At 40.4% G+C, this 26,470-nt stretch overlaps 1 protein-coding gene across 1 annotated transcript in view; it reads right to left on the bottom strand.

Annotated features, from left to right (window-relative positions):
- The window catches only part of LOC149084377 (cyclic nucleotide-gated channel alpha-3-like), a 162,897-nt gene extending 136,712 nt beyond the window's left edge, over positions 1–26,185 (bottom strand). Inside the window, exon 1 of the mRNA XM_089234765.1 lies at positions 24,280–26,185. Coding sequence (XP_089090891.1) covers positions 24,280–25,573 — 1,294 coding nt within the window. The 5' untranslated portion in view covers positions 25,574–26,185. The remainder of the gene's footprint in view (positions 1–24,279) is intronic.
- Positions 26,186–26,470: the final 285 nt, after the last annotated feature.

The following is a 26,470-nucleotide window of genomic DNA, read 5'->3' as shown; positions in this document are numbered from 1 at the left end:
ATATGATTGACCATAAATCATTTATATTTACGGTCATTTTCAGCAACGCCATCTATTACCTACGAACGCAATAAAATTTTCGATGAATAAATTTTTTATAGTCTACACATGGTTATTTATGCTAGAATCCCTCGTCCTAGTAACCGTCAAGTCTAGGGTGGAACATGTATGTATAAGTCACACATGCTCAACCCATAGTCCGCGGACAAAGCGCGGCCCTCGAAGTAATCTGATGTGGTCCGTGATCTCAACTTTAATTTTATAAAAAAAAAATTAACTGAGTGGCACATTACCAAATCCATTATTTACCCGCGGTGCAGTTCCACATCACCGAAGTGGTCCACGGCACATTTCTAGATGACGTAAGTGACCTGAGGCGCACTCTCACTTCATCTCAGCGGTCTGTGGCACATTTTCACGTCACTTTAGTGGCCCGCGGTACATTTCTAGATGACTTAAGTGACCTGAGGCGCACTCTCACTTCATCTCAGTGGTCTGTGGCACATTTCACGTCACTTTAGTGGCCCGCTACACATTTAGAGATTACTTATTGCCCACGACACATTTTAAAACGAATGAAGTGGCCCGCGGCACATTCTTATTTCAATTAAGTCGTCTGCGGCATGTTTCCATATTACTTCAATGACCCGCGACACATTTCTAGATCACTTGAATGGCACAGCGGCGCATTTACATATCACTTGAGTTTCCCGCGACACGTTTTCAAATTCAGTGAAGTAGCGCGGTGCATTTACAGATGATTTAATTGTTTCCCACTATCCAAAAGGTTGAGCACTCTTGGTAGGAGTTAAAGAGAAAACCAGCCATCTAACTTCCAAAATTAGAATTAAAAAAATTAACAAATGATTGGATTTTCATTTTCGCGCCAAAATTGAGGGCAATACATATTGCCCTCAATGTGGTATTGTGGATTTGGTGTCTGATTCATGATGATGATGATCCTGTGGCTATCTTCCATGATGCGATGTATGGAAACGGCGTTGTGGAAGAACATCATGAAGGCGTTTCTGAACGTATCGTAAGAAATATAGAGTAAAATCTCTGTTCCGAATAGACTCGAGAAAAATTTAAGAGAAAAAAAAATGGCCATTGGATGCTCGTTAAGGCGTTTTTGTGCTCGTCATCGTGAAAAATGTATTCTGGGAGAGGGAAAAATAAGCCTATGACAAATCACGTGATCATCAGCAGCAGCAGCAGAAAGTGAAGGAAAGAGATATCCATTCCGATCGAGTAAGAGAAAGAGCCTTAATGAACGCCGAATTCTTCGCTTTCTGGTCAAAAATGACGAGGAAAAAGAAAAGATTTTTTTCATTTCAAGAAATTTCTTCCATTTCTGAACTTTGAGTCTCAAGAATGATACGAATATATATTTTTATGGTTTTATTTAGTATTCGATTAGATATGACATTATATAAATCAACTTGCGAAGATTTTTTAATCATCAATAGTTGGAATGGCCGAACAACTTATTCACATTTTAGTGCTATAACACTGTTAAATCCCTTAACCCATTTTTGACCACTTCTCGAATTCATGACCAAATTGCACAATTTTTATCTATATATCTATATATATAAAATTGATTTTCTGTGTGTCTGTGTGTGTGTATGTTCTCTATACAAATCTACAATTTTAGATCGATCGTCACCAAATTTTGCATATATACCAAATGGGACCCGACTTGAACGATAGGCTACTTTAAAATTTCGTCAGACCAGGGCAAATGCCCCAAATGGGCAAAAAACTGTCCGGCAACAATGGTTTTTGGGCCTCAACAATCACTTTCCGAACGTTTACTTTGGTTACCGTGGTTCCCTAGCGATGAGTTTCAGACGTGTATATGCCTTTACAACGGTTTGTCACTTCTTTAATACTGCCAGTTATGTATAATAGTTTATGCCTTTATAATGGTTTGCCACATTTTCAATACTCTTAGTAATGAGGCTTTTTGAATAGACGCCATAATCATCACCATCATCGCTTCGAGGGTCAGGAAAAGGGTGATCCTCGTAGAAATCAGTATTAAAATTGCCGATTTAACTGCATAAATACGGAAATTTAGTGTGGGGGGGGGGGGTTTCCTGCCACATCAATAATTTTAAAAATTAAATTGAATTCACGATTTTTGAAATATTGAATTCACTTGGAGATACGAAGCCCAGAAAATTAAAAATATGAGTAATTTGCCGGATCTACTTTTGAGTTGGATATCCATGTAATAACATTGATTTCAACTTTTTATTTACATCTTCTCAATCATGAAAATTAATGTCTCCGTATTGTCTTTTGATTTTTATTTGCGTAAATTCATATAGTTTAGGATGTTTTTAAAATTAGTTATGGGCCCCGTAAAGTGCATCGAAAAAATTCCACAGCTTTAATTAAGCATTTTTGGAAGCTGAAACAGGCAGAGACGGGCTAACTTGAAGTTCAGGGGTAGGGAATCGAAATACCTAGCACCCATCAAAAAAAAAAAGGGGAGGGGACTATTCATTTCTATGTTTCTTTAAATTTAGATTTGTTTATTTCATGAATCGCGCAGGTCGCCATATTGGTTATCTTTAGACACGGTTTGCATGTCCCTCAAAGAAAGAGGGAGATATCGCATGATCCAAAAAGCCTCATTGAAGAAAACCCGGGCAGCGCCGGGTATTGTAGCTAGTACAGTATATAAATGTGAAAGTATGTCTGTCTGTATGTATGTATGTATGTCTGTTCTTTATACAAATCTACAGTTTTAGACCGATCGTCGCCAGATTTTGCATATATACCAAACAGGACCGGGATTGAACCGTAGGCTACTTTAAAAGTTCGTCAGACCTGGGCAAATGCCCGAAATGGGCGAAAAACTGTGTGGCAACAATGGTTTTGGGGCCTCAACAATTACTTTCGGAGCGTTTACTTTGATTACCGTGGTTTCCAACAATGCGTTTCAAACGTGTTTTATGCCTTTACAATGGTTTGCCATTTCTTTAACGCTGCCAGTGTATGTATAATAGTTTATGCCTTTGAGAGTTTGCCACTTTTTCAATCTTCACAGTAATGAGAGCTTTTTGAATAGACGTCATAATCATCACCAGCATCACTTTGAGGGTCAGGCAAAGGATGATACCCATAGAAATCAGTGTTAAAATAGCCGATTTTACTGTAGAAATGCAAAATTTAGTGGGGTTTTCTGACAAATCAGTAATTTTAAAAATTGTATTGAATTCTCGATTTTTGAAATATATATTGAGTTCGCTTAGGGATATACGAAGCCCAGGAGATTAAATGTGAAGTAATTAGCCAGACCTACTTTTGAGTTTGATATCCATGCAATAACATTGATTGCAACTTTTTATTTGTATCTTCTCAAGCATGAAAATTAATATCTCCGTATTGTCTTTTGATATTGAACTGCACAATTTCATGTAGTTTAGGATGTTTTAAAATTAATTATGGTTCCATAAAGTGCATCGAAGAAATTCCGGAGCTTTAACTAAGCATTTTTGGAGGCTGAAACAGGCAGATGTGGATAACTTGAAGTTCAAGGGGGGAATCGAAATACCTAGCGCCCCTTAAAAAAAGGGGAAAAAATATTTTAATTTTTACGTTTCTTTTAAAACTAGATTCGTTTCTTTCATGAGTCCCGCAGGAAGTCGCCATATTGGTTCAACTTGGATACGGTTTGTATGTCCCTCAAAGAAAGAGGGAGATATCACGTGATCCAAAAAGCCTCATTAAAGAAAACGCGGGATGCGCCGGGTATTATAGCTAGTATATATATAATAACTGGTTAGTTCAATAACGTATTTGAAAAGTTTCATAAAATTGGACATTAATTTAGCATGTTTTTCTTTGTGATTAATGTAAATTTTCAGTTAATAAACTTTTTAATTAATATGAATAAATTAACTTAATTTAATTTTAAAAATAGTGATTATGATGTTGGAAAACTTCATGCATCATGTGTCAAAAAAAAATTAAAGAAAAAATATTTTTTTTTCTCTTTTTTTGAAAAATTTATTTCCGTTCATGGTCATGGGAAAAAAAAATTCCAGTTCGAAAATCAGGATAAAATTTAAAAAAAATTTCATTTTTGTAAAGTCACAAAAAATTAACTTTCTTTGTAAACAAATATTGAAAAAATACTATGGCCCTAATTGGACCTTTTAGTTTCCAAAAATGTTGATTTCATACAAAATTTTGAATAGAAATTATTATTATTTTTTTTTAATTTTAAACAAAGCGTCGAGCAAATGCAACATCAGTCAAAAAAATGCTCTCAGGGTGAAAAATTATTTTCAAATAATTCAAGTTCGTGTTAATGAGTTGGAAAAATATCTTTTCGCATCAATACTTTAATGAAAGAGATAACTTTTCAGCAATGACTGATTCGCGAAAATATCCTCTGAACAGTTTCTGAATAAAATATAACTTCTTAACAATGTGTGAAGAGGCAAGATAACTTCTTAAATGTGTGGAGAGGTAAGATAACTTCTTAACAATATGTGGAGAAGTAAGATAACTTTTAACAATGCTTGATCTCAACAATTTCTGAATGAAAGATAACTTCTCAGCTATGATTGAATGTGGGGGGAACATTTTAACAACGATTGTCTGAAAATAACTTCTCAACAATTTCTGAATGCAAGATTACGTCCTAACGACATCTGAATATAAGATAACTTCTTGGTATCTGAATGAAAGATAACTTCTCTTGGTATCTGAATGAAAGATAACTTCTTGGTATCTGAATGAAAGATAACTTCTTGGTATCTGAATGAAAGATAACTTCTTGGTATCTGAATGAAAGATAACTTCTCTTGGTATCTGAATGAAAGATAACTTCTTGGTATCTGAATGAAAGATAACTTCTTGGTATCTGAATGAAAGATAACTTCTTGACAATTTCTGAATAACTTCTGGAAACTAGAAAAATTCAGATAACTTCTCAAAAAATTCTGAATAAAAGATAACTTCTCAAAAAATTCTGAATAAAAGATAACTTCTCAAAAAATTCTGAATAAAAGATAACTTCTCAACAATTTCAAGACAGAAAGGCAACTTGTTAGCCACTTTAATTTTTAAACGAACAATCTAGTTTTTTTCATTTAAGAAATCCAAGGAAAACTGATTTTGTATTCAAAATAAGTGTGAAAGTGAAAATTTCTAAATTGAAAAAAAGAAATTTTTAGCATTTCATCAATACTAGGATCAAAAACTAGTTTCTAAATAATAATTTGAGATTTAAAAAAAATTACTTCTTATAACAATATTTCAAAAACAATTTCTTCTTAATAACACTTGAGTTTAAAATATATTATTTGAGTTAGTGAATATATTATATAATTCATTGAATATGTCATATATTCACTAAAATGGTTATCAAAACAATTTTCGCTAAAAACCATTTTGCACTCGGTGTCAGTCGAGAAAACGACCGCCAAACAACGGGTTTAGAAAAACATTTTACGGAGCGATTATTAAATCACCAAAGAAAATATAATTATTAATTATTATATACATTTTAGGGGAGAAAAAGATTTTTTTTAAGGAAAAAAGTATTTAAAAAAGTGGATAATTTGCAAACTAGACGACGTACTCGGGTATGAATATGGGAGAGACATTTGACGGCCTTAATACGAGGCCGTCACGACGCAGGCACAGAGAGTAAATTATACGCAGGGAATCTGTTAACGTAGATTAGGCAGGCAGGAGTAATTTCACGCTGGAGATGATAACTGATGCCACATCCCGAAGACAGGAGGCTTTTCGCCGAGGATGTTAATTACGGATGTGACGTTAAAGGCAAGTGACAACCTGTTTCAGCAGCGGTTACGCAGTTAATACCTCCCTTTTCTACTGATTAATACCGAGTCAGTGGCGTAAACTAACGATACACCCAGCCGTTGTGGGTGTTTGCGAGAAATGTCACCGGGAAATGAACCGCTTCTCATATAAAAGGCCGGCTGAACCTCGAACTAAGATACATTCAATTTCGTCTTTGGATAATCTGTGTTTTGGGAGTACAGACAGCATCCCGCTAATGATTATACATAGATATTGACGTACAAACAGGATTCGGACTTCAACGATTGCTATATATACCAGTGTTTCTCAACCTCTCTCTGAATCTGGGGACCAGTAAAATGTCTGAGACAATTCGACGGACCACAAACTTAGAGCATGATGGTGTCCCGTATTTTACGGGACTGTCAGAATGGCTAGATATTTGGCTGTTCCGAATATTTTATACACTTGTCCCGTTTTATTTTCAACGAAGCTTATTTCGATTTGTAATGCGCATTAAACTCGTGAATGATAATTTAATGATATTATATTATATGATAATTTCATATCTTATAAATCATATTATAATAGTTATGGCTACATTTAAATTAACAGCGATTTGCAGTAGTCTTTTATTTCCTAAGCATTTGTAAGAACCTAGGTTTGAACCCACAATGATCGACAAAATATTGGCTGTGGGAGAAGGCAGACACTTCACCATTACTCAACAATGTACACCAGTCTTCTATGGTACAAGTAAACGTGTTAGAGAACAGATGAAAATAATATTAAAAAACCTAGAAAATATCTATGCGTACGCCATCTATACGTTATTTCGAGGACTTCTTGTTAAAAAAAAAATTCAGTTCATCACAGGATGATTGAACAGGGGCTACTACGCTCACCATCTGTTGATGATGGGAGCACACTCTAAGGATTAAAATATGTAAGGGTTAAACATAAGAGTGACCAAAGAGCAAGCATTTCAATTACCTAGAAAGTGTGTGAACATATGAGGTGATCGAAAGACTACGGAAGCATGTGAGTGGCCAAAAGGGAATGCAGGCATGTGAGTGACCAAAAGAGAACGCTTGCGCATGTTAATGACCAAAAGAATGCCTTAGCAAGGGTTCTCAACCTTAGCGGTACGGAAGTGAGTGATCTAGGGATGTACCGCGTTCTGTAATATTGCTGCGGGTCACTCAAGTGGTCTGTAAATGTGCCGCGGAGTGCTTTAGTCATCTGGAACTGTGACGCAGATCACTTAAATGATCTGGTAACGTACGGCGGGCCGCTTGAGTGATCTGGAACTGCGCCGTGGGTCACTTGATTGATCTGGAACTGCGCCGTGGGTCACTTGATTGATGTGGACCAGCACAGCGGACCGCTTAAGTGCTGTGGAGCTGTGTCGTAGGTCACTTAAATGATAAATATGTAATATGTCACGCCTCAATTGAGTGGCATGTAAATGTGCCACGGGCCGCTTCAGTTATATGGAACTGGGTCGCAGATTGCTCAATCAATCTGTAAATATGTCGCGGGTCACTTAAGTGATCTGCGGGGATGTACTGCGTATCAGATAAGCGATAAGTAAAAATGTGTCACTTGGTTAATTTTAAAAAATTAGGTTTACAGTCGCGGGCTGCATCGGATGACTTCGGGGGCCACATTCGGCCCGCAGGCCATTGGTTGAGCACATACGGGTTGGAGACTTAGGCGTATTTACAGGCTATTGCCCAGGGCCGTTAATTCGAGGAATGAGCGGTCAACAAAACTGGACTAGAAGGGGGGGGGGGAGGGAAGGGCGTCACAATATTCGAACGTAAATCCGAATCTGGATAAATCGAACCGAATTTCCGATCCCTTGAATTTCGTGGTAATGGGATTTATTACTGTTATCACGAGCTTTATTCAATGAAACCGTGGCCCAAAGAGAGGAACGCGATACTGGAATGAATCATTCAATTAATGGTATATTCCACTGGAATAATTCAATAAACATACGATGTTCCCGAATCTCTGAGGAGTGGACGTTGCAATGTAGCCGCTTTCCACAGGATGCGTCAAGAGCTTCGTTTGATCTATTGTATAGTAGCTATGCCTATAATATATCTCTATACATTCGGAATACCCAGTTCGAGAACATGAGTAAAGCTTTTTTTGTCAGTCGCGAGCACCGTTCGTGTTCATCAACAGAAGAAGAGCACCCGTATGACAGCTCTGACGTGTACGCTCAGACTGAAAGAAGCATAGCGTTGCTACTTGAATGCTACTTATATGTGGTGTAAAATGATAATGTCCTGGAAAGGTAAACTTTAGATCACTAACGCAATAGGGCATAAAAAAATCAAGCAATGGTGGATGATGAGTTGAGCCCTGATTATATGCAATAAAAAAGTGACGCGCGAAATATGCTCTAAAATTATGCAAATATGCACTAAAAAAATGCCAAAATATGCACTAAAAATGAATGCCAAAATATGCACTAAAAATGAATGCCAAAATATGCACTAAAAATGCCAAAATATGTAAACTTAAAAATGCCAAAATATGTAAACTTAAAAATGCCAAAATATGTAAACTTAAAAATGCCAAAATACCTAAACTTAAAAATGCCGAAATATCTAAACTTAAAAATGCCAAAATATGTAAACTTAAAAATGCCAAAATATCTAAACTTAAAAATGCCAAAATATGTAAACTTAAAAATGCCAAAATATGCACTTACTGCCAAATATGCCCTTAAAATGCCGTTATGTGCTTTTAAATTGCCAAAATATGCGATAACCCCCCCCCCCCAGAATATGCACTAAAAATCCTGAAAATGTTAAAAATTCCAAAATATACATAAAAAATGAGAAAATAGGCCACCATGCATAAAAAAAAAAGCAGATGTGTTTTTAAAATGCATCTCTCTTTCTATTTCTCAGTGCATACGCATTCATTCACAGAAACAAAATAGCCCCACGTATGTATACACAGCATATGCAAAAATAACTTTTACATATTTTTTATTTACACAATTTCCAGTTTGTTGCAGCTGCTCAGTAACGAAAATACCTCCTCCTCCTAACCAGATAATGGACCGCCGCTCTGTCTCTATGAAGAGATTTTGACGGTGGTCGAAGACCTGGGCAATGCTGCAAGCTGTGCATGTATGTGTTGTAGACCTAAAGTGAACTCTGTTTCTGTGTAATGATTGTTATGTATAGTGCTGCCATGTGCCGTCAATTTTTCTAACTATGAGGGAAGTGTATTGCTCGAATAATTCCTATCGTTGTAGGCCTATTGCTCTCTGTGCCGAGGCTTTTAACGGAGGGGGGGGGGGGGGGGGAGTTCGGCTCGCATTCGCTCCTTGAAGTTGACAACTACAGAAAACCCAACTTCAGCCGACCGGTTTCGAACCCGGCATCTTTGTAAGCACCTGCCTGTTGTAACCTCGATTTTGTGTCTCCTTGCCCACTCTTTCGGTGCTTGGTGATCCGAGCGTCGCATCGCTCTTCCACCATGGCCCAAACCCTCTGAGTGACCAGCTTATATCCCCTAAGGAGACAGAGTGTGGGGGGGGGGGTGTCATGATAAGTTTCGGGTTCTCGCGATGCGAGTCCTTCACTATCACCACTCGACCGCCACAGCGGCCTTGGATGAGTCTCAAGGATATGGGTCGGGAGGCTTAGTATCGGGTCGCTCTTGCGGCGGCCGGAAGGTTGCGAAAGTTTCCGCTTCAACCCATCCCTTCCGGTTGTTACAGGCAGTAAGTCGCAAAAGTGATAAGACCTGGGTTGATGTCGGCACTAGTAGTAGCTAGTAGTAATCCTTACAATACTTTACAACCTCTAGCTTCTGACGGTCATTGCCATTGGTGGAGCGGCCACACTACTCTCCCATGACTAACCTCAGAAAGTATTGGGCCAGGGTGGACCGAATATGACACTAGTTTTGCGTGTGAGAGAGACAGAGAGAGAGATCGAACCTTAGAATGATATCGTATCCGACAGTAAAGTTTCGACTTCACTGCAAAGCCGTCTTCGGCCAAACAAATCCGTATCATTCAAATACATCGTGTGTTATTTGGACGGATTAAAGTTGCAATGGTGTGTGTAAGTCACATTTTCTGTGGCAACGTAACAAAACTACCAGTAAAAAAATAATTCTGACACTTTCTAAAAAAAATGCAACGTTTTGACAATATCTCTAGAAATGGCCTTTCAATAAAACGATTAATATTCGTAAAGTACTTTACAAATATCAATTAATTCACTAAATCCCACCTTCGTAACAAAAAAACCCGATGTTGGGGGCCATTCAAGTATTACATCAGCAGATTTTTAGCCATTTTTGACCCCCCCTCCTCCCTTTGTCAGCAAAATTTCGTCAGCAGCTTATAATATTTCATATCTTCAAAAAAGGATAGTTGGTGACGTAAGCAAACTTCAAAAACCCCTCCCCCTTGGGGGCCGTTCAAGTATTACATAAGCAAATTTTTTGCCATTTTTGACCCCCCCCCCCGTCATCAAAAGTCAGCAAATCGGAAACCCCCTCCCACCACACCGATGATGACGTAACACTTGAACGGCCCCTTGTCATCAAAAATCAACAGATCCAAAAAAAACCCTTCCCCCATCGATACTGACGTAATACTTGAATGACCCCTTATAAAAATATTATGCACAGTATATTTATTCGATAAATTATAAAAAGAAAAATAGAGCGAGCCTAAATAAATCTTCAAAAATATGCACTTATTCTAAAAATTTTTTGATTTTACGCTTTTATATGCATGCTCTATATGCTCTTTTTTTAGCATTAAATGCATTTAATGCTAAAAAAAGAGCCAAAATATATAAATGCATATGCACTTGCATGTAATCCGGGCTCTAGACTAACGAGTTTGTCCGGATTTGTGTTTTAGTAAGCGCCGTGGTGCTCACGTGGAACACGTTGAAGATAATTAGGGTAACTATATCTACAAGGGAAAGGGCAAAGCTATAAGGTGTCGTCCTTGGAAAAAAATTGAGTACTTCCATCTAACCCAGAAACTCATAAAAACAAAAACCTTAGTGGAGGAATGCAATTATTAAAGCCACAAAAAATTACTAAAATGGCAACAGTTGGCTGCTCATCGCGCCCCTCTCGCCCTTCTTAGCGACATCTACAGAAAAAAACTTTTTTCACTAGTAAATTGTAACACAATTGACACGTTTAAAAAGAAACGCGTTGGGGATATAAATCGAGAAAGTAACTCACTTTTTTATATAGAATAAGACAACCATAAGTATTCTTTATGGACATTGCATAATATTTTATCATGTATATATATTGTTTGCAATTGCATTTTCAATTGGGTTGCTGTATTTTTGAAATATATGGCATCCATACTTGTTATGGGCATCTTTTTCCTCTTCCACCTCGTTGGGCATTTTGCCTGTTGTGGTCTTGTATTTGTATTATTTAAACTCTCTAGCTCTATTTTTTTCTTTTCCCTTCAAACAGAGCTGCTCTGTTCCAGAAACTAACAACACCGAACGACGATGCCCACGCACCGGCTGTGCTCTCGTGCTGGACCCTCATCGTGAGGATCTACAGGGGTTGGACAAAATAATGTGAACACCTGTGCAAAAAAACAACACTCGAGGGAACCTGTCGTATACGCCCGCCCTCTAGTGTGAAAGTGTTCTACTTAGTGGGCGATAATGTGCACACATCAGTCTAGTAGCAGTGATAGTGTTCGGATGCCATGTATATTGGGACGTTTAAAACTTTGTTATGGCTGACCTCACAGATTTCGAAAGAGGCATGATTGTTGGAGCCCGTCTTGCCGGTGCCACAGTAATGAAAACGGCCACCCTTGTTGGTGTCGGGAGAAGTGTTGTGTCGATGGTAATGACAGCCTATAGCAAACAGGGAAAGACATCCATCTACCAACCAGCATAACAATGGCCGAAAGTCGAAGATGGCTGATAGACCCAGAAGGGTTTTAAAGCGGATTGTGGCCAGAAAGCACAAGATAACAGCATCCCAGATAACATCTGAGATGAACACACATCTACAGGAAGGGGTATCTACAAAAACTATGCATGCAGCAAACATACAAGGTAGAGCGACTATTCCAAAATCATTGGTGACACCACGCAATGCCTTGAAACGACGAACATGGTGTCACGAACATAAGAATTGGACACAACAACAATGGGGGAATGCCATCTGGTCAGACGAATCGTCATTCACATTATTCCAGATTAACGGACGTGTTTACGTTTGGAGAACGCCAGCACAAGCCTATGGCGTTGATTGTCTCCTTCCTACTGTTAAGCATGGAGGGGGGGGATCGGTGATTGCTGAATTGGGCACGATGTCTCACCGTGGTCTCGGCCCACTTGTTGTCCTGGATGGGAGGGTTAATGCATCGGTTATGTCATTATTATGTTCTGGCCGACCATCTTCATCCAATGGTGCAATATTAGTTCCCTGATTCTCGACCTGTGTTCCGAGAAGATAATTCGCCAGTTCACACTGCTGGAATTGACGGAGACTGACTTGATGAACACCATGATGAACCGCAACACCTCGTGAGGCCCGCTCGATCCCCGTTATATTAATATAATTGAACCTTTGTGGGGTATTTGGCAGGCCAAAATGTGCAGTACATTTCTACCTCCAAAGACACGTTCTGAATTAGTGGCCTTTTTGCAGGAGGAGGCTACGTATCCCTGTGCATTGACGCGTGGGATGGCGGGTACAAGCTGTAATTAATGAAAAAGGAGGACCAACAGCCTATTAATAAAAATTTTGTCTCATTTCACAGGTGTCCACATAATTTTGTCCAATCCCTGTAGGTTAGATCTCCGTTGACGACGCACAGTGTTGGTCGGCCGAAGTTGTTTTTCTGCGGTTTTCCAACTTCGAGGCACGAATGCAAGCAGGTCTCCCATTTGAAATAGTCTCTCCGAAGACCTGGTGGGTCTCAGAGAGCAGACAGACCTACCACGCGGTACTTACATAACACGGCAGTTAGAGCATTTACCATCTTTACTTCGAAATATGGGACACGGGTGGCAGCACCAGCAAGAACACGAGACAAGCACAACTCTAACAACATAAATAGGTTAGGATCACACATATACATACACTCACACAACATGTCCCGACGTGTACCGATTTGTCAGAAATTCCGCGGAGAAATGTGTACGAGGTCCATGTTCGGTTGAAAAGTGGTAGCCTCCGGGCAAACTCATCATCCGCCATTACCACCCACTCTACGGCGAATAGCTGTTCCCTATGCTGGTTTTTTATTCAACGATTAGACGCCACTTTGACGTCACATTGAGTAGAAAACTGGTTTTTCCACCCTTGAGTAGCCCGCTGCTACTACTACTAGGCCATACATGCACCCGCTTATATGTATTCTTCTATAGCAGTGTTTCTCAACCGCCGGGCCCTGGCATCAGTCAAACTGGGCCGTGAATGATTCATCTATTAATCCTTCCCCCATTTATTTCCCATAGCCGTGTTTATGACCGAGCCTTCCACTCAAAAAAAAAAAAAGAATACTCAATCGGGCCCGGGCTTCCAAAGGTTGAGAGCCACTGCTCTATAGAACCTGTAACGTATTGGTACATGCTGGCATGTGCACGTATTTGTTGTGAATCTAACGTGAAGTTTGATTTTGTGTAATGTTCATTATAGTATACTGCCATCTATTTTTCGAACTGTGAGTGAAGTGCAATGATTGTAAAGGCCTGTTGCTCTCGATGGCGAGTGTTTTTAACGGGGAGATCGAATCGCATTCGTGCCTCGAAGTTGGGAACTACAGAAAACCAACTTCTTTCATGAGCCCAGTGATGTGTTTTCGAGTCTTTTTTTTTTCCTACTAGAAACTAGTGATTTCTTTTTCTTTGACCGTGCTGTTATTGATCACGTGTTCTTTAAATGACGTCATTCTAAGACTAGGTTTTCTGGGTTTTTGAAGACATAATGACGTTCAAAATATTAATATACAGTCGAATCTCATTTTAACGAACTCGTTTCTAATCCCCCAGATAAGTTTACATAGGAACAATGCTTGAATTCCTTTATAACGCAATTTCATTATAACGAAGTGACTTCTCCGGTCTCTTGGAGTTCGTCATAACGGGATTCGACTGTATTTAAATTTTTCTAGTGATACATAATAATTATTCCGCAGTGTTGCTTAAAAATGTTTTTGTGTATATTTTTAAATGAGTAGAATCACACAGCGGCAATTCTTTTCAAAAATTTCCGAAGACGTCAACCTTGTAAGTACAGTCGACCCCGCTTAATCGGATATCAATGATTCCAGCACACAATACAAGATTAATTCGATTGCCATTTTACAACGTCAGTATAGTTTGTACATTGAAAACTGACGGACGATCAATGTCAATAAAGCTCCTAAGATTTTTACTTCCTCGTTTGAAAAGTTAGCGCTCTCTATTGGCTCAACAGCGAACAAGATTTAAATTTACATACTGAAGACAACTCGAATACTTGGAGGCTAGAACCTGCCTCAAATGTATTTATCTTAACCTAGTAACATATCTTTTATTAATTCCAAATGTTTTATTGAATAAAAAAATTTATGTGTATAGTGGTTGATATGTATTAACAGATAATGTGTTGAAGATAATATTCGATTACAAATGTAATGAAATCCAAGCGCCATTAAATCAAAATTAAGGAAAAGCTATCTTCGATTCAGTTAGGTAGTTGGTTCAAGTGTACACATACGGCATCACAGCCTATTGTGTGCGTGTTTCACTTGGTTCTATTTAAATATAAAGATCCCACCTCTTTTTCAATAGCTCAGATGTCGGTATATCTTGAAAATGGCGCTTGGTTCCTTTTATATAAAAGCCGTACATATAAAGCGGAGGACTTAAGGTTCTGGAGGATCTTATCCGTTTTTACACATTCCGATAAAATGAGGCCGACTGTCAGGGGCGGGCTTCAGTATTTTGCGGCCCTCTAAAGCGAAGTTTCGCAACTCCTCAGTAACCGTGAACCCTCCCCGGTGCACGCCCAGCTCCAAATTTGCACCCAATAATTAATATCAAACTGCTATTTCATGGTCATAAAAAAAATTTGAGAAAGCCACTTGACAATAAATTTGAACAATAGTGCCCGCTGCCCAGCGAAAAAATTTCAAGTGTGCCCCGAGACATTTAAAGGTTGGGGGGGGGGGGCGGTGCTGTCAAGCTAGAGAACCGATTATCTACCCACAGCCACAACTAGATAGTTTTTTAGCCGGTCAATCATGAATAATGCCTCCCTCTTGTAATTTTGAATAAATTTAAAAGAAGAATTTAGGACCTGGGATATAAGCTGGTTCGTCTCAGGAGACGTAGGCCAACGCGATGGAAAATCCAACGACATTCAAGACCGGCAAACCCCGCACCAGGCCAGACAGCTCTAAGCCAACCAACAGCAGGACTCCTCCCACAATTAATGACATAGGGGTATATATAAAATTGAATGCATAGATATGGGGGAACATGTTCAGGTGCGCAAAAACACATAGCCTGCAGGCCACGAATAAGGCCCACGGATCTCTACCTGGTCCAGCACCCCCGGGTTACTAGACCTATCTGCATCCTTGGCTTGGTGGGGGGGGGGGGAGTTCTGTGGAAACCCTATGCCAGAGGGCTCGATGTCTGAATTTTAGAGCTCTTGGACGGAATTTTAAGCTATTTGTTTTGTTAAAAGCGTTCAGGTCAAAATGTAATCAAAGTATCTTTCTCCCGTTTTGCGGCCCTGAAATTTAGCGGCCCGGTGCACCCGCTACCTTCGCACCAGCCCAAGTCCTGTCCTGCCGAATGTAACTTGTCCCTGTTCTTGTAATTGTGGAAAAATACAGTGGGTATTACGATCCGTGTTTTAACCAGCCTCGATGATAGGAAATTCATACTCCCCTTTCACATAGCGGTATTCCGCTGGAATAATTAAATGAGTGGAGCTCAATGGATGCTTCCGAATTTCTGAGGGGGGGGAGAGACCCTTGACGCATATATATTCGGTTTCAAACCCACTCGTCAAAAGCTTCATTAGACCATTTGTACTACGGCGATGCCTGTGGCTTTGTCGTCTCTATCCATTCGGAAGATCCAATTACATCATAAGTATGCACAAGGTAATAATGCACTTTATATGCACCACGTAAACATTACTCTTTTATGAGAATAAAGGAATAAAATTCAAAATTATAAAACATTTGTAATGAATTGAGGCACGCTAGGAAAATTTTGTGTGTGTGTGTGTGTATTAGGGCCACCCTTCTCTCTCCCAGACGTGGGGCCCGGTTAGAAATTAATAGCGAAGCAGAGGTGTCATAATAATTTCAGTGCTCCTAAGCGCCAATTTATATATTCTGTGGGGAGAAGAATAGAAAATTCACACAAAGTGAAAGAAATAATTCTAGCATCCACACCCATGAAAATGCAGAATACATGAGAAAAGTATTTCACTGCACCCATGAAAATCCAGAATACATGAAAAAATTACTCCAGCTCCAATGATGTAAATTCAGAATACACATGAAAATTCTAAACATATGAAAGAAATAATTTCAGAATTGACAAAAATTCAAAGTGAAAGAAATAATTTCTTCACTGCTGGAAAAATTAAGAATTACTAAAACAAATAATCCAGAATTATTTCTTTCTATGTGTATGGAAGTACAGAATCCCAGAGTTGATGGATTTAAGCCAACTAACTAAGCCATTTGATGAAAATTCAGAATTTATGGAAGAAATGATCGTTTCCGTAAGTGTGGGGTGTGGTGTCTCCAAAACACGGATCCGTGTAAGAATGTCGCACACCCCTAAGGTTGGCTCTGGTGTTTATATGTGCGTGGCTTTAACGTTTTATGATGTCATACTTATAGGCTACGTGTTTCGCGTTGTGCTTCCACACCTGTGTTACACAGTATAAGTGAGAGTAACAGATGCGCCTATTTATAAAGTATTGATCATTATCCGCGTAGTGTAATCGTATATTTAATTAATATTTTTGCTGAACGGATCCGCACCAGTACTATTTGATACGGATATCAGGCGTGAAAAAGTCAACATATCAGTGTATCGTAATTTCTGAACATCACGGCGTTATATAAGGTGTTCAAAAGCTCTACTTTATGGCATGCGTTGCTTCTGCCCGACGTATCCTCTAATTTTTATTTTGCACACGTGGACCTGTTTTTTTTGTGTGCGTGGTATGACAATGTGGTGCGTACATCTTTGGTGTCCAGGGTAATTTTGCGTGAGCAGAAACATTTTGGCCGTCTGCGACCAAAAAGTAAGCAGCGTGTCGTTGAGACAGAGCGGCGGGCCATGTTCTGGTTAGGGAGAAATAGGGCAAGCATCGTAGCTGAGACGCACCACTGCTGCTGTCAATAAGGCATTCATCACTGAACTGACGAATGCTTTAGATTTTGATAAAGAAATTTTTCACAGGTGCGGTGCTTACGTGACACGAGACGTTCTTGACAAATTTCATATTTTTTCAAGAAATCTTTCCCCGTTTCGGCGTTTCTGGCCACGATTCTATCAAGAAATTTTTCGAATGCGCGACGCGTACGTGACATTTGACGTTTTTGACCAATTTTAGATTCCATCAAAAACTCGCGTGAAGGTCACGACGTTCCTGACTAATCTCGGATTTTATCAAGAAATCTTTCACAGGTGCAACGCTTACGCGGAACTTAGAGTTATACAGTTACCCCCCTCCCCGTATTCGCGGGGGTTACGTTCCGGGGGTGACCGCGAATACGGAAAATTCGCGAATAACCGAAACCATAGTTTTTTTCCTGTATGTCTCGTTTATTGAATAGCATGAGAACAGCAGCGTGACGCAGAAGTATGAGGGTATGTAAAAAGACGATGCAGCGATTGTTGGCGATGTTTTCTGAAAGAACATTGCGATTTTCTGTTTGCCGTTTCTTCTTCATATCAAACAAGTATGTTGGAATATGATGACAAGGCTTCCTCCAGCTATTTCTCTACATATGAAGAGCTACCATAGAGAGATCTATGTCATGAAAACAATCTATTGCTGATTTGAACGTGCAAAACCCTTCCGCTATTTTATTCATGGTGAATTTGTCTTTCACTTCTTTATTTTGATCTTCTTCGTCTAGTACCGCTTGTTTCAAGAGCAATCAGCTGCATTAATTCCTCCTCGGCCAATGCCTCTCAATTGCTATTAATTAGCTGTTCGCCTTCTCTTCTATACCCATATCACTGAACCTTTCTCCACCCACCTGTTTCGCGAACGTGACAATCTCTTTTATAATCTCTTCAGTTGGCTCTGAAGAAATGGTTGTGTCTTTTAGCGCTCATTGTGGTCAAAGGTTATTCCAACCTGAGGTGACTGTTTCTCTCTTGGTAGCTGACGGCTCTAGTGATGACAGTAATGTCATTAGCGAGCCATCCTAAAAATGCACAACTCAAATTTTGTAAACAAAACACATGAATGAGTGTGAAATTCACTATTTCTGAGTGTTGCAAAAAAATAATAATTCCAGTAAAGGAAAAAAAACTGCGAATACGGAAACCGCGAATATGGAAACGGCGAATACGGGGGGCAAACTGTACTAATCAATCTCAGATTCCATCAAGAAATCTTTCGCAGGTGCGACTCTTATATGACCTGAGACGTTCCCAACCAAAAAAAATCAAGATTCTACCAAGAAATCGTTCACAGATGCGGTGTTTCAGCTGCTGCGCTTACGTAGCTTACGGCGTTTCTGACCAAAGTTTCAGACGCTACCGAGCAATATTCGCAAGTGCACAGCGGTTACAATTTCGTCGTTTTCAGAAATTACGATAACTAAATTACAGGTAATTTACCTCACACATGCACAGCACGTGTTTTGGCCAGGTTACAAAAAACGCGAGCCCCACCGATCAATAGGGCCTTTTATTTTAGCTCGCCAAAGCATCAGTTTCAAACTTTCACCTGATCAATATTGTCACTAGGAGTGTGTTTGAATAGTATGATTTCGATTAAGTGTAAATATATGTGTGGATAAATAGATAGATGGCTCTTTCGGAGTAAGTGTTCATAATTACGTCAAAAAATCGTGGTTCGATAAGGACAAGAAAAGGAAAAAAAAAATGGCGATAACCAGCTGAGTAAATATACGCGATGAGAGTTAATGGCCTGGATGGTTTTTTTCCGAGGAGAACGAGATGAGAATAATAAGAGAGGGAGGCGGCAAAAAAAGACAAATTACGAGATCGAAAGAACTGTCGTGAATGTCTCATATTTGACACGAAACGCAGACACACACTCTAACGACTACGTGACACCACCGCACCTGATGGTTTCACACATAAGACTGAACAGAATAATGACAAAGGGTGGCGTCTACCACATGGGTAAAAAAAAAAATTTTGAATTTACTTAATGAATATGACCGACATTTGATCCGAAGGATGAATCAATTTCAATTTTATTCAGATGATATGCAAGAATGTTATTGGTATATAACCCTCACCTCCTTTGACAAAACCTTTACTGGCAACCTCCTCTTGCTTGACCAGAATTTTATCGGTGAGTTCCCTTTCTTCACAAGAATTTTATCAGTGATCCCCCTTTTTTTTTTTGCAAAGGATTTTATCGCGGACTCCATCAGCACCCGTCTTTGACGAAAATTTAATCAACGACCCCCCCCCCCTTTTCACTTTTACCTACCCCCTTAACAAGAATTTTCTCGGTGACCTTCACCCCCCCCCCCAGACCAAACCTTTATCTGCAACACCCTCTTTTTTTACCAGAATTTTATCGGTGACGACTCTCTTCTTTATCACTGACCTCTCTCCCTTTCTGCAAGAATTTTATGTATCGGAGATTAACACACTACCCTTTAGAGGAGAGTTTCATCAACGCCCACGTTTTTGACATGAATTTCATCTTTGACCTCCCCTTGACAAGAATTCCATCGATGACCACCTTTTCATTTGACGAGACTTCTATCGGCAACCCCCCCCCTTTTTTTTACAAGAATTCCATCGATGACATCTCCTTTCTTGACAAGAACTTCATCTGTGACCTTCTTCCTGCTTCGGCTTCCGTCGTAATCAACTTCATTCAAAACAAAACAACAAAACAGTCACTGTTCAGTCGGTCGTGCGGTCATGTGACGGACTGAAATAGCGAGAACCCGGATTCAACCCTCACCGACAGCACAGTGGTTGGTCGGCTCAAGGTTGTTTTCTGCGGTTCTCATCTTCGAGGCGTGAATGCGGGCCGGCTTCCCATTTGAAAAAGTATATCCGAAGAGAGCAGGCAGACCTTCAACACGATACTTACGTAACATGAAATTTCAAGGCATTTACTCTCATTGCCAGAAATTTCCACAAGCCCTTCTATATTAAATTTAGAGTGTACAAAAATTAATAAAATTCATAGGGGCCCCAGAGATATAAGAACCCTTTTCAGCCTCCCTTATAAAGTGGCCATACATTGGTCTTGGCAGATATAATCTTAATAAACTAAACCAGTGGTTCCGAAAGTGTGGGTCGTGGCTCCTAGGGGAGTCGTGTAGTGCAGGGGTCTTCAACCGCTGACAAACTGCTAGCAACATTTGACTTTTCTCCCTGTCCCGTTGATTAATAAGCTATAGCTATACTACACGAGTGTCCCGCGGGCCACGTGCTGAAGACTCCTGGTGTATATGTTACGGGAAAAGCCCGTAGAGTGGTTGGTTTTACCGGTAAGACCTAGGTTTTACCAAGGTGAGTTGGTAAAAGCCCGAAAAACGCTTGTAAACCTTTACATTTCGGACTTTTACCAAGCACTTCGGTAAATCTATCAACTTTCGTGAAAATTAGTAAAAATGTAAATTTTCTGAAAATTCGAATTTTTACCAATTTTCGCGAATTTGAATAACTAATTAGTTAATTAATTATGGTTTTATTTAGCATCGGGATCGTTGTGATTAATAAATGACAAGTTTTTAAATTTATGAAAACAAAAAAATTCGTATCAAAAGGAACAAAAATTGCCATAGAGCATGGTATCGCAAACAACGTTTAGTCGGTGAAAATCGCAAAAATACGTATGATGCGTTGGACAAAAATGCCAATAATAAGTAGAAAAAACGTTTTAATTGACAGCATGATTACGATACAGTTCAATGTCAGAAAGTGGACGAAGAGAGATTATTACAGGAGTTGTTCGAAGTTGCACGAAGACCATTGCACAGCCGACCGCGACGCGACGGAGTAAGCGATCAGACGCACTCAAAAACACCGGGTGAGCTGGCGCGATGTCTGCCCCTTTCATAAGTATTTTTGAGATTTTTACCGCCTATAAACGCGGTTTGCGATACTATGTTCAACGATAAGTTTTGTTCCTCTTGATGCCTAGTATCACCCCTCTGAGTTTGCCGCCACTTCAAGGAAACCCCTGCATATATATCGTCCGGTTCAGCACTTTGAAGCGATTCTTTTTCTAGACTTTCCTGGGGAGCCACGGATAAACAAGTACAAGGCCAAGGGAACCACGGGTAAAAAAGGTCGGGAACCTTCGAAAAGTTCGAACTATTGAATTAAGAACAAAATAAATGAGAGTAAAGAGCAAATACGAACACTTAAGTCTAAGACCCCCCCCCCCCCTCCCCTCCCCTGTAAAAGCCGATTTATAGTGTTTGTTTTTCTCTGGATAATCTGAGTTTTCAGAAATCAGAGTTGCCTTCGGACCCATTCAACTCGGATTATCCAGACTCTACTGTACTTCGGCAATCAATTGTGTCGTGGAGCAAAGGAAGAACGATACCGAGAAAGAGAAATCAGTAATAACTAATTATGGCAAGACTTTTTTTTATGAAGTTCGCTACTCGAAGATGGGGGGTGGGAAAACCACAGAAAACCCACTTTTGTGTAAAATGAATGGGGGAATGTGTGGAATCGAGCCCGAATCCGCGCGATACGAAAAAAAAAAATCAAAATACACACATAGTAACTATGAATATGCAACGCTTTTGGGGAGAATGTAGGGACAGACACACACGTATGAATAAATTTCGTTCTTCATGTCGATGGTGGGTCAAGCGTTTTCTGAATTTCCCTAGCGGGGAAACGAAATCTTTTTGACGGTTCCATTTCGTGTTAGGATTTCCTTTTCCAGGCTTCTTTTCCAGTTCATTCGTTTTGACGTCCGTAGCCCGTCTCAATTGCATTATATAGACTATATAAAAACAGGATCTTGGATTTCTTTCTTCCAGAAAGAGCACGAGATTATTTTTTCAGGATATTTCTCAAACACAAATCGAAGGGGTTTTTTATAGCGAAAGTTAGAAGAAAAGTCCTTTGGCGTAGTATTCTATATATTTCAAGGGACCGTTTTTGAATGACCCTTGGATTGGGAGTATCAGTTTTTACGACCGTTCTGTATGTATAGACTAAGAGGAATAAAAGAAAGGGATTTTTCTGTTGTTGTGTGGAGAATGGCATGCAGCAAGGGTCACAAACTGAAATGGAACAAAAAAAGCCAGTCAAATGGATTTACGTCAGACGCAATGCTGCAGTCACTAAAATTTCCCTGCGTTCGACTAAAGGCCGAAACACACTACGCTGACGTGACGCGATTATCACGTCTCGTCAGAGACGTTGCGAATTCTGATTCGCGGAAATTCTGTAACGTTGAAATTATATGACGTGAAATACCCACGTCACAGAATTTCCACGAATCAGAATTTACAAAGTCCCTGACATGACGAGAAAACACGTCAGTGTAGTGTGTTTCAGCCTTTACTCTTTTGATAAGAATTTCATTGGTAAGCCCCCCCCCCCCTCACCTCCTCTTTTTTTAACAAGAGTTCTACCGTTGACGTCTTCCCCTCGACAAAAATTTTATCAACGATCCCCCCCCCCTTATTTTCACAAGAATTTTATCGGTGGCTTTCTCCCTTTTTTACAAATAATTTTATCTTCGATTTCCCTCTGTGACAAGAATTTTAAAAACGATCCCCTCCCTATTTTAACAAAAATGCTATCGGTGACATCGCTTTTTTGACAAGTTTTTTATCAGTTAACCCACCCCCTCCACTTTTTTTAATAAGAATTTTATCGGACACAACCACCACAACCCGTTTGACAAAACTTTTATCGGTGTGACATCTCCTTTCTTGACAATAACTTCATTGATAACCAGCCTTTCTTGATAAGAATTTTATCGGTGACCTTCCCTCTTTTTGACAAGATTTTTATCAGTTAACCCCCCCCCCCTCACCACTCCACTTTTTTAACATGAATTTCACGGATATTGTTGACGTCTTCCCCTTTACAAAAATTTTATCAACGACCCCCCCCCCCTCCTATTTTCACAAGAATTTTATCGGTGGCTTTCCCTGTTTTTCTGCCAAGAATTTTATCTTTCATCTCCCTCTGTGACGAGAATTTTATCAACGGCCCCCCCCCCCATTTTCACAATAATTTTATCAGCGACATTCCCCCCGCATTTTTGACAAGTTTTTTTTATCAGTTAACCCCCTCCACTTGTTTTTAACAAATTTTGTCGAACACAACGACCACAACCCCTTTGATAAGAATTGTATCGGTGACCTCCCCTTTCTTGACAAGAACTTCATTGATGACCTCACCTTTCTTGACAATAATTTTGTCCGTGACATTCCCTTTTTTGACAAAAACTTTATCGTTGATGACCAACCCCCCTATTTTTACAAGAAAAATTTGTAGGTGACATACACTTTGTTGACCTGAGTTTTATTAGTGACCCCCTCTCCATTTTTTAATTATTTTATCGGTGCCCACCTCCTTGTGCTCCGGCTCTTCTCGTAATCAACTTCACTCAAAATAAAACAGCCACTAAACTGCACTTTGCTATCGAATAGTCTGTTAATTTTTGATTTTGTACTAGTGAGCGGTAGCCCAGGTCGATAAGATACTCTACTGAAGGATGTTTAGAGGTATTGCGAGTTCGATGCTCGATTTTTCATGACGCGGTAGTACAACTGATACGTCGGCAATAGGACTACAGAGACTGCTACCGCAGGTAGTCCCAAACAGAGGGGTTAGCACACCAACCCTTCCGCCCCCACTCGGTGATTACAAAAAGATGCAAAATGTCGTATGTTGCCATTCGGAATCGGCAATAAATTGTAGATCCCGGAATAATTAGCCTTCGTGCGCAGAAAAATGACCGCGCTACGATAAAAGTGATGAAATTATTTGCTCTAAATATACATTGATTTTATCGTGGTTGTAAAATTTCAATTGGCACATTTTTTAAATAGCTCAATATTAAGAGTTAAGGCATTTTATTGGTTTCATATGCGTTGCGAGAAATGAAATAAATTTATTCTCCAGAGATTTTTATCTGGGAAATTTTTCGCGATCTCCCCCAAATCTAGTTTACCAACACTACACCCCCCCCTAAAATATGAATATTTAAATGTAGATAAATAAGGAATATGTAAATGTGTATGTGTGGATAAATTAGTCCTACCTTGGAACTCCTTCCTCGCTGCACTGACGTTGGTGACGATGTTGGCCACGTGTCCCAGGACAGCCGAGAACAAAAACAAACCGACCACCAATTCCAGGACGATGAACAGATATTCACCCCGAGTCCTGGGCCTCGGCAGGTCACCGATGGTCGTCAGGGCCAGGGTACTCCAGTAGAATCCGTGCAAGTACTCGCACAGCACGTCACTACACCTCTCGTCCTTGGGACTGAACCAGTCCCTGGAACCGAAACCCCCGTTCTTTGATATAATGTGGAAAAGGCAGGCGTTCCAGTGGAAAATCACCAGAACGTAGTGCGTCAGCGACAAAGCTCGGAAAACGTTCGGGTAGTTCGTGTGGCGTTCCGTGCGGTCGAGGAACGCCCAGAACCTGTAGATCTTGACGAGCCTGAAGCACCTGAGGATCGAGTTGAAACCGATCGACAGGTACAGGAAATCCAGAGGAAGGAGACACAGGCAGTCTATGTAGAACATCGTCGAGTTGATGTAGTGCTGCCGGAGTTTCACCGAATCTGTCTGAAGAACCCCTTCCTCGAGATACCCGGTCCTGAAGTGAACGGCGATGTCCAACACGTATATCAGATCCGCTAGGTAGTCCAGAGTGAACCAGGCTTCGAGGGTGTCCATGGTTATTTCCTGGAACGCGAACCTGTATATGATGACCCAGAAGTTGTACAGGAAAGCCACGCTGACTACGACAGACCAGTAGTAACATAACCGGCCCGAGGGATCGAAAACGAACGTCCACTTGCACACGGCCCTGTCGGAACTTGACGTGGACGTCTCCCACCTCTCGAGTTCCTTCCGGATCTCCCGCCTCCTGATCTCTCGGTGCCTCCTGGGTATTTCCATGTCGGATCCAATGTGCGCCCTGTTTATGAACGCGTAGGACTCACTCCCGGACCTCCCGTGGTTGACGACCCTCTTGGCCATGTTGTCGATCAGTGACTGTCCAGATCCCGTTTGAGGCTTCTCCGTGGAACTCGAAGTGGTCGCAGTGGCGTACTGAGGACTCGGTGACGTGACCATCCTGCGGTCGCTTATCAGGCACGTCATCTCTCCACCCGAAGACGTTATTATCCCCGGTATCACCCTAGGTCCGTTAGCCGTCGTGCTTCCGGCGGTTCCGTACTTGACGTTCTCCGGAACGGCACTGCTAAGGACCGCCACGTCCTCCAAGTCATCGTCGGGATTTGCAGTTTTCGAGCACCTCGCGTATTTCACAATTCTCGAACCGTCCCTGAAGGCCGTAATTTTACGCATCCCGCTCTGCATCGTGCTCAAATCAACACGACCCCAGACCTACACATTTCATATAAAAGAAACCACAACTTCATAATAATAATTCAAGTGATATCCGTGATGACTAGCTAATGTCCATCAGAAATCGCCGATCACGTCATGATCGCATAGCGGATCTCCCTCGGGTCCGAAGCAAATCTGAGTAAAGTTCTACAGTAGGACGATACCTTGGCGTATATCTTCTTGGCACATTTCCACAGCATGAAAAATATGAACATGTAGACGAACAAGAAAATCATTTCGGCGCCAATTACTTCAGAACTCAAACTTCATGGGACTTGTGACTAAAAATCCACAGGGAAAAAAAAGTTCATGTCCCCTCCCCGGTCACATGGAGAAGGAAGAGACACATCGACTTTTTTCATCAACACTGATTTCTCACATTTTCTTGCTACAAATCCATCACGTAATAATAAGACAACACTCGAGTCCAAAAGCCGTAACAAAACAGTGGAACGAGAGCACGTTTCCGACGTAACACGGGATGGTTACGAGCAAAAACAACAACAGAAGAGAGCCGGAGAGAGTTATTGCAACGTTCCCCCTGAAGAACGTCTTCACCTCGCGGCTGTTACACTCATCACTGACACAGGGAAGGCCTCTTGCTCCTGTTTAAGCTGATAGAGGGAGCGAAGAAGGGGGAATGAAGTCGATGCGCATGCGCCCAAGACCACTCGCGCATGAGCTTTAGAGTGCGAAAGGAGAGCTCAGTTTTATTATTGTTATTAACATTTTACTTTCATTGGGAAGTAATTTTTTTTCGCACTTTGTGTGTGTGTTATTGTATCTTATTTCCTCTGCGCAATTGTTCGTTGTTGACTGAGATAAAATTAATTAATTGACTACATGAAGTTGAAAGTATTGACGAAC

The sequence above is a fragment of the Pholcus phalangioides genome, unplaced genomic scaffold (assembly GCF_987345545.1).
Source record: "Pholcus phalangioides strain wild (caught in Gottingen) unplaced genomic scaffold, Ppha-v1.0 ptg000008l_1, whole genome shotgun sequence".
In the NCBI taxonomy this organism is placed as follows: Eukaryota; Metazoa; Arthropoda; class Arachnida; order Araneae; family Pholcidae; genus Pholcus; species Pholcus phalangioides.
The sequence above is the reverse complement of the archived record's forward strand: the minus strand, read 5'-3'. Positions and strand labels throughout refer to the sequence as shown.